The sequence below is a fragment of the Hemicordylus capensis genome, chromosome 1 (genome assembly GCF_027244095.1).
Source record: "Hemicordylus capensis ecotype Gifberg chromosome 1, rHemCap1.1.pri, whole genome shotgun sequence".
Classification (NCBI taxonomy): Eukaryota; Metazoa; Chordata; class Lepidosauria; order Squamata; family Cordylidae; genus Hemicordylus; species Hemicordylus capensis.
This window is the reverse complement of record NC_069657.1, coordinates 74981209-74994938: the sequence shown is the minus strand read 5'-3', so window position 1 is coordinate 74994938 and position 13730 is coordinate 74981209. Positions and strand designations below refer to the sequence as shown.

Below are 13730 nucleotides of genomic sequence, written 5' to 3'. Positions count from 1 at the left end.
GCAACTGAGAATGATCTCCCTCCCATGAAACACAAAAAGCACCTGAAGCTCAAAAAGCACAAAAATCAAAAAGTACAAAAATGAAGCTCAAAAAGCACAAAAATCAGCCAAGAGCTCATCTGGCACTCCCCAGCCTTCTGCCTTTACCCCCAAGCTGATGTCCAGCTCGGCTCACAAAATAACATCTACCTCGACACCGATGTTGGGCTCAACGCAGATAGCCTATACTCCATCCCCTTCTACAGCTCAGCCAGGGATCTCTTACTCGCTGAAGTAGTCAATCATCAAGATCTCGTTATGATCTTCTGCTTCGATGTGCTCTTGTCTGTAAACCCCTTTGGCACCAAAGTTGTCTTTGTCAACTCCCAAGAGGATTTCAGAGACCATCACTTCAATGTCAAGACACTCCATCTCGACACCTCTGGTGCTGGCATCCAAGAAGAACACGGAGCCATTGTCTCAAGGCTCGATGCACAAAAGGGTTCCATAGACATCAGTGGCGTTGATGTCAAAGGCACCATCGACGTTAAATACACAAACACCTACGCCACAAGTTTCTGCAACTAGGTTCTCTCCAATCTGCTCACAACCTTCTTCTCCAGTCATTATCTCTCAGGGCTCAACACCAGCACATTCGCCTGTCGGGCTGCTCTCTCATGAGATGGTGCCGGAAATCATCCCTGACCAGCACTCGCCTTCCATGTCTACATTGCTAAGGCAAGAATTGGAAACGGCTGGTATCGGCAAACTCTACTCCTTCTAATACAACCTTTAAAGGCTTTACTCTCTTGCATGGTCTAGATAATGAGGAGTCTACATCTCCTATGCCTATCCCAAAGACTCCATCAGCATTTCCTGTCCAGGATTCCCTTGTGCTCTCTCTCTCTTTGCCTTGGAGGGAACGCTATTGTTTCTCCACTCTGTATTTGCTCATGAGACATCTCAATTATAACAATTCTTCTGGCGCCTTTGACTCCAGCCACCTGCATGCCTGGAAGAGATTTTGATCTCATTCTCTCTTATGGCTCTCCATGCCTCCCTTACGACTTTGAGGAATATAGGCTATGTAAACCAGTGAGGCTCAGGGGTACCTTGTTTGTGCCCTCTACGCCTCGCATGAATGACTCTTTCAAATGACCAGCCACTCAAAGGCATTCCTCATGGCAGGTGACTCAAGCCCCAAAGGCCCCTCCACCTATTCTGGAGGCCACTGTGGCTCGGCCAGAACCACTCCTTCCAAGGGATCCTCCGCCTCCAAGAGAACCACTCCCTATAGAACCTGGCCCAGAGTATCCAGACTCTGACAATGAATATTCGGGTTCTTCTGTCCCTGATTCCGATATCTCAGAAGTATCCCTGGGTACCTCTCCAGATGATAATTTTACAAATCTTCCTTCAAATTTGCCAGTAGAGGAAGCAAAGTCTTGTAGGGTCCAAATTCAGGAAATCAAGTTGCCTCAGCCGGAAGTCACTGTTAAAGACCAGTTTATGACTATTTGGCTTCAACTTCTGCCACATGCCCAACAGCAGTTCCTATGCTCCCTGCTCTAGTTGTAGGGATGTGCATGGAACCAGTTGGAAGCCCTTTATGGGCTCTGAACAGGTTTGAATGACTGGAGGTTCCGCTGGTTCAAAGGCGGTGGGGTTGACTTTAAGGGCGGGGGAGGGTGTACTTATCTCTCCCTCGGCTTTTCCCATGCCGGCGCTCCATTTTAAACCGGTCTGGTGGGGCAGCAACATACCTCTCTGCCGCCCCGTCTCCTCGTCAGACCAGAAGTAAGCAGAAGTCCCTGGTGCATGTGCCTTAAAGTAAATCCCCCCCCCCCGTGCCTTCAAACTTCCATCTCCTGGTTCCGTGCACATCCCTATCTAGTTGCAACCTCAAAATCTGCCTGGGACCCCTGTCTCTTTGATGCTCCTATCCAAGAAATTGAAAAGCCGGTACAGGATTCAGCAATCTTCTTGTTACTTCCTATTCAAGAACCCAGTGCTCATCTCTCTTGTTGTGGACTGCACACTCCAATCGAAATCCTCTCACAAGCATTCCTCCCCAGTAGAAAGGAGGAGTGGAAGCTAGACTCTGTCGCAAGGAAGTTATATGGCTTGTATGTCAAAATGTCAGTAGTCTCTCTGGGACTCACTTAAAGATGAAGCTGATGACCTACCTGAACCTTCTTGGGCTGAGTTGATGGACATTCTTACTAAGACAGCAGATCTGACTCACCAATACCTTAGCACAGCTAAACACTTAACCGAGACTAAGTCCAAAGTGTTAGCTGGCTCTATTGCCCTATGCCGCCATGCTTGGCTGAGCTCCACACCATTGGAGTTCAACATGAAGGATAAGATTGAGAACTTGGCCTTTGATAGTAAAGGTCTTTTTTCTAAAGATACCAATGCCCTGGTTGTGTGTGGGTGGGAGACTAGAGGTGTGGGCACTGTAGGGTGTTCTCCTCAGGGGATGGAGCCGTTCTGGGAAGAGCAGAAGGTTTTGGGTTCCCTCCCTGGCAGCATCTCCAAGATAGGACTGAGGGATTCCTGCCTGCAGCCTTGGAGGGGCCCCTGCCAGTCTGTGGGGGCAGTGCTGACCTGGATGGACCAATGGTCTGACTCAGTATATGACAGCTTCCTATGTTCCTATGGTGAAAAACCCATTCATCCCAGAGTTCTCAATCCTGGCTCCCCCCAGATGTAGCTGGACCCAGCAATGCCTCCAGTGATCAATTAGATGATTGAGCAATTGGATTGGTTGATCTTTCTGTCCATCCTTGTAACTGTTATTTTTATTATTAATTGCTGCTATGATTTTAAATTTTAAATTTAAGTATGGGGTATACCGCTCTGGGCTCCTTGGAGGAAGAGCGGAATATAAATGTAAGATGATGATGATGATGATGATGATGACGATGACGACAACACAATTGAAAAGCTAAAAAAAGGTCTCTGTATACTGTGAAAACATTCACCCCATCCCAGCAGTCTTCATTACAAAACAGGTACTGTTATGGATATAAACAAAGTTACCAGCCTAAGTCTACTCAAGACAGGGGAAACTTTAGACGGGGCTTGAGGCAGTACTCCAGACAGCCCTTCCAGCAACGTCAATGGTTCCAACAGAAGCCTAAGCAGCAGGACCAGCCTCAACAGGCTTTTTAACCTAGAGGTCCTGGAAGTATCCGTTTCCCCCAACCTTAATTTTATCTGCCTTGCCCTTTCTTCCCTTCCTGGTGTAACATAACATCTGATGCCTGGATGTTGAGCATAGTTGCCTCCAGCTATGTCATTGAGTTTGAGACGTTCCCCGCATATGCGGGAATAAAATATACCCACACAACTCCTATCCTAGAGGAAGAGGTGTCTGCTTTCCTCCAAAAAGGAGCCATAGAACCTGTTCCATGCAGCTCTATGCATTCTGGCTTCTACTCCAGACACTTCCAGGTTCCCAAACATGATGGGGGCCTCTGTCCAATATACGACTTGAGGAAATTGAACAAGTTTGTAAGAACCAGCAAATTTTGCATTATCTCTCTATAGTCCATTCTGCTGCTCTTATCGGAAGAAGAGTGGTTGTATCCCTTGACCCTAAAGGACACATATTTTCATATCTCCATAAGAGCTCGCCATCACCAGTTTTTACACTTCTGTCTAGGCTCAAATGCCTATCAGTATAAAGTTCTTCCATTTGGTCTGTGTACTGCTCCCAGAGTCTTCACCAGATGTATGGGCACAGTGATTGCTTATCTGCGCATGCAGGGCATATCTGTTTTTCCATACCTAGATGACTGGTTTCTTACTGCCAAAGATGAACCCACTCCAGCTTGCTTACTCTCTCCCCCCACCTCTCCTCTCTCAGCAGATCTTGGCTTCAGTGTCAAGCACAAGAAGTCTGTCCTGACCCCTTAGCACACATTCCAGTATGTTGGTGCTGTCCTAGATGCAGACACAAGGCGTGTTTACCTGTCCATGGAGCACCTCCAGTCCATCTCAGCCTCGATCACGACCTTTCAAGCCTTCCCTAAGCAGAGGGCCCGCTCAGTCTAGTGCCTTCTGGGTCTGATGGCTTCCTGCACCACAACAGTGGCCAATGCCTGCCTGAAGTTTAGGAGACTTCAGATGTGGCTCCTTTTCGTCCGAACCTGGATGCCCAAAGTGGTTAGTCATACCTTCCGGTGTCCTCCAACTGCTAGACTGGCGGACTGTGCCTGGTTCCCTGTCTCAAGGCATACCCTTCCACATGCATGTCCCCACAACAACAGATGCCTCACTGAAAGGTTGGGGGGACGCATTGTCGTTCCCTACAAACTCAAGGTCTTTGGAACTCCCAACAGCAGAAGCTCCATATTAACTTTTTGGAGCTCCTGGCAGTTTTATTGGCTTTTAAAACCTTTCTACTCTTCCTTCATGGGCAAGTTGTCCAAGTTCACCTTGATGACACCATGACCATTGCCTAACTAAACAATGAAGGGTACAGTCTCCAGATTTTGAATAACCTGGCCCAGTTATTTTGGGACCGGAGCCTATTGCACAGCATCCACCCAGTTGCCATTAGTGATGTGTACGAAACTATTTTTTTAAAAAATTCAATTTGTGCTAGAACCTAATTACCCGTGATTTGTTTTATGTCCGAATCTGTCCCATCAGATCACCCCAGATTCAGTTCGATTTGGGTCTGGATTTATTCGGACCAGTTATAAAGGCCCTTGGGGCACCAAATTTGAGTGGTGGATAGGTCCCCATGGGCTCCACCTACCACCCAAATTTCAAGGCATTGTGGTACTTGGTTGATTTTTATTTTATTTATTCATTTTTACTAATTATGTACATTTCAGCCATAGGAAATAATGGAGATTCGAAGTCATCCTATCCTAACGCTAATGTAATGGGTATTTCCAGCTTTCAATTTTTAAAAAAAGCTAAGCTCTAGCCCTTGTAGAAGTGGAGTTATGGAGCAAAATGTGTGGTCACTATTTTTCAAGTGTTTGGATTATTTGGTGTATAATAACTTTTCTTCATAATTAATCCCTATCAGGATTCATTGCACACCTTCATTTCTTCTGTTCATTTTGACCCTACTGCTTTGTGGGTGGGGAATTAGTGGCATCCCATGTGCCAACTACCCCCAAACCTGCATGCCACTGGGTACTCAGTTTGTTTTTTAGGAATTTTTGAGGTGTTTAGACTTTTTGGTGTATATTGAATACATTCATTATGAGGAAAGATTATTAGACACCAAAGAGTCTAAGCACTTGAAAAAATTGCTAGGACATAAACTGAGTAGTTCCCCACTGCCTTGCGGGTAGGAGGGGGTGTAGTTGGCACATGACAGTTGACACTTGGCACTGTCCAAAGACAGTCAAAATGAATAGAAGAAATGAAGGTGCGTAATGAATCCTCACAGGCGTTTATTGAGGAAAAGTTATTATACACCAAAGAATCCAAACAGTTGAAAAATAGTGACCACACATTTTGCTCCATAACTCCAATTCTACAAGGGCTAAAGCTTAGCTTTTTCTAAAAATGAAAGCTGGGGATCTGGGGGGATTAATAGGAGGAATCTGAATTTTGAATAGAATGCCACAATTCAATTTGGACCCAAATCTAGCCAATGGACCACAGGGGCAATTTGTTCTGTCCCCAAATTGCCCAAATCAGCTAGATTCAGGTACAAATTGATTTGTACCTGAATCAATTTGCCCCTAGTTGCCATACACATTAAAAGGGTGGATAATGTCTTGGCTGACGCTTTGAGCAGAGACAACTCATTCTCAGCACTACATTAGTGGAAGCTGAATGACTCGGTGCTTCTTGACATTTCCAACTCTTGGGTTACTCTTAGCATTGACCTATTTGCTACAGAACACAACATAAAGTGTGCTTTATTCTGTTATGAAGCTGGCGGAGACAAGAACTTACTAGGTGATGCTTTTCAAATATAATGGGCAGAGAAACTGTACCACCTCCTCCACTTTCCTATATTGTCCAGAGTGATGGGGAAAATCCTCAAAAACGGAGCCAATTCGTCCTAGTTTGCCCCTTGTGGCCATGGCAGCCTTGGTTCTCGGCATTCCTTAGGCTCTTGAAGGGCAGCCACAGGCTTCTTCCCCTGAGGGACGGACCTTCCAACAAGAGATGGAGGTCTGATCCTACACCATGTCCTTCGCACTCTCTCACTGACAGCATGGAGGCTGAACTGCTAGATGAAATCCTACTTAACAAAAGCAAGGGCTCCACTAGGCGAGATTATATGTGCAAATGGAAATGCTTCCTGACCTACACTTCCTCCAAGGTCTTTGATCCATTCTGGGCCTCTGTTAGGCAGATCCTGCTTTACCTGACCACTCTCAAGGGACTGGGCCATTCAATTTCTTCTTTAAAGGCCCACCTCACAGCAATTTTGGCACGTCACCCAGGTTGGGATGGCAAGTCAGTTTTTGTCTACCCAGATCGAAACGTTTCTTTAGAGGCATTAATAATCTGTATTCCCCCAGTGAGAGAACAAGTCAAACCATGGAACTTCTCACTTGTATTGTCCACCTTCACATATGCCCCATTCAAACCTCTTCTTACATCCTCATTAAAGCTGCTGTCCTTAAAGACTGCCTTCCTGATTGCTATTACTTCTGCAAGGTGGGTCAGTGAACTCACTGCTTTGAGGGCTGACTCTCCCTACACCAAATTTTATCCAGACCAAGTAGTACTTTGTCTGGATCCCCTGGTTTTCACCCCAAGATCGTCTCAGACTTTCACATCAACTTGAGACATTGTTCTCCCTACGTTCTTCCTCAATCCGTCCACACCTTTAGAGCACTCCATATATGCTTTGGATGTCCACAGGTGTCTCTTGTATTTCCTAAACCACACTGTTGTTCCAGTGTTCCAACAAATGGTTCATCTCACACTCTGGTCTCCACAAAGGTTCTGCCATCTCTAGACAAAGACTTTCGAACTGGCTGGTACAACTCTTCTTCTGCTACAAGAAACAGGGGGTCTAGCCCCTGAGCAGAGTCGGGGCCCACTCTGCTAGAGCCATGGCTACTTCAGTGGCCCACATGTAGGGAATCAGCATGACTGACATTGCAGAGCCGCTACTTGTCTTCAGACTTCACTTTTGTACAACATTATGTCATGGACTTGCGTTCTGCTGCTGAGGCTAACTTTGGTCGAGTGGTTCTAAAACAGATGTTATAACACACTAGCACCCACCTCCGGTTCCGGAGCTAGACACTCACCCAGGTGTGAGGGACCATGGATCCCTACAGAGTTAAACAGGTTGCTTACCTGTAACAGATGATCTCTGCGAGGATCCATGGTCACTCACAACACCTGTCCGGCCATCCCCTCTGCTTGCGTGCATCCATGTTTTTATTACCTATGTTGTCCTGTAGCTTCTCTTCTCTGTATGTCGTCAGTCTCTAATCAGTGGCTGATTCAGGAACTGAAGAGGGAGGTGCTCTCCCACCTATTTTACTGGCACCTGTCCTGGCACCTGTCCTTGCACCTTGCAATGCCAGAGAGCGCCTATCAGAGCTATAGATTCTTCCGCGGGACTACTGTGCAGGCGCAGAACAACAAAAAATATTTTCAACAAAAGTTTCCAAAGTGGTTTACATAGAGAAATAATAAATAAATAAGATGGATCCCTGTCCCCAAAGGGCTCACAATCTAAAAGAAATGTAAGATAGACACCAGCAACAGTCACTGGAGGTACTGTGCTGGGGGTGGATAGGGCCAGTTACTCTCCCCGTGCTAAATAAAGAGAATCAACACGTTAAAAAGGTGCCTCTGCCCAGCTAGCCGGGCCAGTTAGCAGAAGACCCAGTTTTGAGTGATCATGGATCCCCACAAAGATAATCTGTTAAAGATAAGCAACCTGTTTTTCTGTGTTAATAGCTCCGACTCAGAGAGTCTTCTTCAGTGCCCCTGAGTGTGAATGTTAGCTGTTTTGTTGACAACTGCATTTTTCATTAAGTACCAAGAAACACAAAGTATAGGTTTTTAATAGTTTTCTTTTTCATTGTTGAGTGGTTGTGGCGAAAATTTTTGTTTTTAAAGCATGTTACTATAACCTCAGATTACCTCTTTTATCTGTGGTAGCACAAACTGGTCTTGGCCTCTTCCATTACTTCTCTTATGTGACAGACTTTCTACCCTCCTTTTTAGTCTTCATCTCCCAGAACAAAGGCATACTCCTACATTTGGAACTTTCACACCCTACAAAGAGGATTGCATGGGCACCCCCAAAGGACTTGGCTCTGTCATCTCTGTACACACCAAACCGCTCTTGTCGTCCTCTTTAGCATGGGAATAAGCTTGTAGCTTGAGCACTCATAGTAGCAATCACCAGGGGTTTAGTAAGGTTGGAGGTGGCCCTGGGGCAAGATCTGAGGGTGGGCCCACTGCCTGCCTTTGCACCCCACCCCCTGCCACCACCATTGCCTGCCTTCATGGCAGCGGGTGCTGCTGCTGCTGCTGCTTGCCTTCACAGTTGCCACTGTCCCACTGCTGCCACCCCCCTATTTTTGCTGTGGTGCCAGAGAGCTGCTGAGCTGGCTTGATGAGGTAGGGTGGCCTGTGAGAACAGAGGCACTGGCGTAGCTGCCAGGGAGAGTGACCAGTGTGAGTTGGGGCTGGGTGCCCAGTGGAAGGGGTGGCAGCCCCCTGGCACCCACACCCCATCACCGTTATAGCTGTGGCCCTGACAGTCACTTTGAATTTTGGAATAAATGAACTGGCAGTTTTCAGCATGATACCCCTGTACAAATCCTCCGTAAGAGGAATTCATGGGTTTCTTCACGCTTCCCCATCTGAGATGTGTGTTTGTTTTTTAAATTTGCATGGAATACAACTTGTGTGTGAAAAAACAAAGCAAGCCTGTATATGTCAAATGGTTCAATTAATTTTACATTTTTATATTTCTTCCTTTGCAGCTGCTGAGGAAGGTCAGTTCAAAGCACTTTGTAGCTACTTGTCTCTACCTACCAATCTGTGTTTGCTATTCCAAGAGCATTGGGATACTGTGGAACCCTTGCTGCAGAGGTGAGTTCTTGTTGGTTGAATAGGTTGTTCTTAGTTTTTTTCATACAGCATAAGATTGTCCCTTTTTGTAGAAACTGTTGCTATTTAATGGACATGAAAGAGATGTTTGAACTGGTGTGGGTAGATGGGGTGCAAGCATCCTTGTAAATCAGCTAACGTAATCAGAAATCTCTTTGAGTTTTAGAAATTGCCAACAAGTGAGAGACTTGCAAAATTTCCACTGGTGGGGTGGGTAGGGTGGAGGGAAGCCACCACTACAGCCCCTTGTTTTGACTGCAAAGTCCCCATCTTGAGGTGAGAAGCTTCACTCTCCAGGCCTTCACCCTGTGGACATGGCTCTAAGGAGAGCCACCACAACATCCCCCCAGGTCCAGCTGGGAAGTGCTTGGCTCAAGCAGATGGACTGCTGCATATCTGCCCAGACTTGGCACCAACTCTGGGGAAAGGTGCTGAAGCTATAGTCACTTTTGCTTTAGTTACGAAGCATCAGCTTGAGAGAAGGGCTGCCATGGGTATATGTGAGTTTGGCTCCTAGAGAGTTGACCTTACAGCCCCTCTTCTCCACACAGGAAGCACTTTGCTTCAGCAGAGAGACTGCAGCAGCTCTTCTGCCTGAATGCAGCACTTTTCAGCTGGAGCAGAGGGGCTGCAGCAATGGCTGGCTGCCAGCCCTCACCATGGCTTTGAGGGGTGAACATGGGTGGATGAGAGGCTATTACACAGCCTTGTTCTGGACGCAGGAGATGAAGGTAGCTTGATGTATTCATTTGAACCCTCACAGTGGCTACATTCAGACGTAATGGCTAACTGCAGTTAACAGAGGCTAAGGTTTTGATTTGGAACTCCAAATCGCACCACAGACGTTAACCGAACCATGGCCCTCCCTGCTGCTCAGCCCCCAAGGCTGATCCCAGCCAGCTCCACAGCCAGACTGTGAGCAAAGTGTCACTTTATCAGCAAGTCAGCTGCAATTGGCCACCATCTCAAAGGGGGCATGCCAAGCGCAATTGTGCATTTTCTGAGCATTCCGCCCACAGCAGGAAAAGGGCAATTGAGCCCTTTAAATGCTCTGTAATGCCAGCGCTATTGCCAGCATCACCACCCCCAAAGTAGCACTGCACCTTGGAAGCACCACACAAGCATGAATTCAGGCGGTTTTGGGACTTCGGAGGGGATGGAATTCCACTTTCAGCATGGGAGAGGAGAGGAAAATCCCATTTGCTGGTATAGTATATACAGGTGGAGGAGGGGCAAATGATGCTGGTGGGTCAGCTGTCCCACCCTAACCAGGCAAGATGTTGCAAGGGGTGACCCTGGCAAAGCACTCGTTGCAGAACAATCCAAAATCTGCTGTCGGGCAGCTTGCTGCCAACTGGGCTAGCCCTATGATGAGAGGCACATTCTACTGGAAATATGGTTGAGCTGTGCTGTGCCTGCTGAAAGGCAATTCCCACCCCTTGGACTGCAAGCTTACAAGTTGAGCCAGCCCACACAATCACCAGTGAATCCAAGGGGGCCCCGCTTTAGTGATGGCCCCAACTCTCTATGGTAAAAAAGTAGAACTGGTTCTCCACTATCTCCCTCTCCCTAAATTCCTCTGAAACCTTGCACATACCTCAGAGGAGGTTCTGACACCCCATGTACCATTTACTAGCCACGTGCATGGCCTTGGAGCGGGCCAACAGGACATACATTTTACATAAATTCAAAAATCCTGGGTCTGCTCCATCTGTATGCCATATGCAGATAAGCAGGTGCTGGGGAACCCGGCATTCTTTCCTCTTCATCCCAACCTCAGGGCAGTGGATGTCAACTGCAAGGTCCGCAAGCAATGCAGACTGCCAGGCAGGGAGCTTGTTTCTGTGGCAACTTGGCCACCCTCCCTAGAATCAGGAAAAGAGTCTCTGGGATATCACTGCCAGAACTTCCCAACACACAAAAGCACAGCATTGCTCTATTTAGAGCACCCATAGCCTGTGTAGCGGATTAAAGCCTTTTTCTTGGGTCAAGCTCACATGAAGGGAAGGAAAAATGCTGAATCATCCTTGCTGAGCTTTCTGGCAAAGGCTACTTCAAAATGTTCCTGTAATTTTTGGTAGGTTCTAAAGGCTGCTGCCTCCACCCCTCTCTATTACAGAGCTTGAACCTCCCTGGGCTTGGGGTGGAATTCTCAGGGAAAACCTGCTTTCTTTTGCTATTGGAAAAGTAAACAAAAATCCTCCACGTGTAAGCCTATGCGTGGTGAGAAAACTGTTAGTTTGCTGAATGTCTGAGGACGTGCTTTCACCAGAGTAAGGCCCCCTTTCAGCCCCCACTTTCTCCTAAGTTAAAACCCCCACTTGGAGAGGCTTGTAAAAGAAAAGAACAAAAAGGAAAAACAGTTTTATTCAAATGCTACAGACTACTTCCTTCTGAGGCGCTCTCAGCTTGTTGCAGGTAAAAATACTCAGTAGGTTACAAGAATACTTCAAAAAGCACCTCAGATGATGTTGGGGTGGCACACTTTAAAAATCATGGTTAACCAGTTGCAAGGACCAAAACAAACACACCTTTAAAGGTTACAGAGTCTTTTGCAACACCGTGGCTGCATGGGCGAAGGCTAGTTTTTCTTAGTTTAGTTAAGTTACAGGTAAACAATCATAGAACAGTTTCAGGGATATATTTATTTTTTATTGTTTAACATACTTTTATACTGCCCAAAACATATGTCTCTGGGCAGTTTACAACAAAGAAAGTTCTTTCTCGCCAAAGAAACAGAAAGTCTAGTGCAAAATCTGACTAAACAAATTTTCCCTAGACTAAACTTCCCGAAGCCAAAGCCCTGGCTTCCTTTGTCTTGAACTCATCAAACCCTGGATGAGAATTCAAGCCCCTGCAGTTCTATCTTCCAAGAGCTGCAGTCATCCTTGTTGCAGCCATCCTCCCTGGCCACATGTGCTGTTCTGCCCCACCTCTGACAAAAGGAAGTCTCCTTCCTCCCAATGGCTCTCTAGATCCCACCCACCTGGTGTCTTTGGAAAAGGATACAGCTGGCTGTATCCTTGAAAAAGGATCTCAGCTTACCCAAGACTGACCCTGGTGGATGGCCTTGATTGTGAGTCCCCCCCCCACAAAGGGGGAAGCGGCTGGGTCCCCCTTCCCCAACCTTCTGTAAAAAAATAGAACTTGGCTGCTCAGAAATCCCTTCTGGGCGGCTGCCTTTCAAACCCTGCCAATAGCACCTTCACCCAAACCATTTGCATGGATGGTGCGGACACCAGGCTGTGGCTTGGACCCTTAAACCCATTCTACATTCCCAGGTCTGACCCAGCATGCCACCATATGCAGATCTCCCAGTGCAGGGATCAGCAGGAGAGGGGACCCCCAGTTTCCAGCTGTTCTGGGACAGTAGCATCGCCCCAGGGGTGCAGACAGGCGTGCACATCTCCACATGGGCTGGCAGGTGGCACATTTTTGTAGCAGCTTGGTTGCAGTCCCCATGATGTGGAAAGCTGTCTCAGATACCCCTCCCGACGGCTGCCCATCTGCAAAGCAATCTTGCTCTATTTAGAGCCCCAATGGCTTGACACTCTCATGAGAGAGCTGTCTGTGGAAGAAGGGGATGCTTTGCTATCACGTAATATTGGTGATTGTGGATGGCTGTTGTTCCCTCTTCCCTTGGATGGTTCTTCTCATGAGTTGTGTGGGGGTGTCCTCATGGCCTGGCACTCTCTCTTTTTTCCCCCTGTTTTGAAATGGTAGAGTATTGCTGATTTAGCTGCCCAGCCCTGCTCATAAGTAAGCTGCAGGACTGCCTACTTTGCCCAAGGGGGGGAGGGACTGGGCTCCTTCTCCAGACCTTCTGTTGAAAAGATAGAACTTGGCTGCTCCAGAATCCCTGCCAGTGGCAGCTCGTCCAACCCATACAGGAGCTTACCCCCACCCCATGAACACTAAGTGCTCTCCATCTGGAGAGGAGATGCCCTGTTCATGCTAACTATCGCTGCAACGAGGGGGCCCTTTGCCAGGGCATACCCACTTGAATGGATGGTGAGGACACAGTGGTCAGGCATGGACCTTTAAATGCATTCAGATTTCCCGGGTCCGGACTGGCTCAAAGCCATATGCAAATCCCTCAGCGCAGGGATTCCTGGGAGAGGAGAGCCCCGGTTTCGAGCTGGGCTTCCGGGCCACAGGCAGGGGTGCACATTCACACATGGGTGTGCGGGCTGGCAGGGCACAGAATCTGACAGTAGCTTGGTGGCAGTAGCAGAGACCGGGACAGAGAGAGAGTCTCAGAGAGTCTCTGCTCAATCTCTGCTCAGAGACACCAAGGTACCCGTCCCCACAGCATACCTGCATAGACCATCCTTCATTTCTCTCTGTAGTCTGCCTCTCGTGAGAGAGCAGTCCGTAGGATCATGGGCTATGTCTCCAGCATAATATTGGCCATTTCTTTTGCACCCTTTCATGCATTTACACTTGGTCCTCACAGACAGTTGTTCTCATGAGCAAGATCATGAGGGACAGCTATCCCCACCCAGGTAAGGGGCCCAACCTATATGTGAAAAGTCTAGAACTTTGCTGCTCCAGGTTCCCTGCTTGGGGCTGCTTTTTAAACCTGACTATGAGCGCGCACACACCCCCGCCCACACACACATACAAAATGTTCCCCTCCCTGTGCTATGATGGGGTGCCCTATTTATGTTGCCACC

General features: G+C 47.5%; 1 protein-coding gene across 4 annotated transcripts in view; it reads left to right on the top strand.

Moving 5' to 3' along the window:
- The window catches only part of UBR1 (ubiquitin protein ligase E3 component n-recognin 1), a 183595-nt gene that overhangs the window by 149015 nt on the left and 20850 nt on the right, over positions 1–13730 (top strand). For all 4 annotated transcript variants that reach the window (XM_053271283.1, XM_053271299.1, XM_053271291.1 and 1 more), the window contains one exon: positions 8928–9036. In XM_053271283.1, the coding sequence (XP_053127258.1) occupies positions 8928–9036 (109 nt within the window). The remainder of the gene's footprint in view (positions 1–8927; positions 9037–13730) is intronic.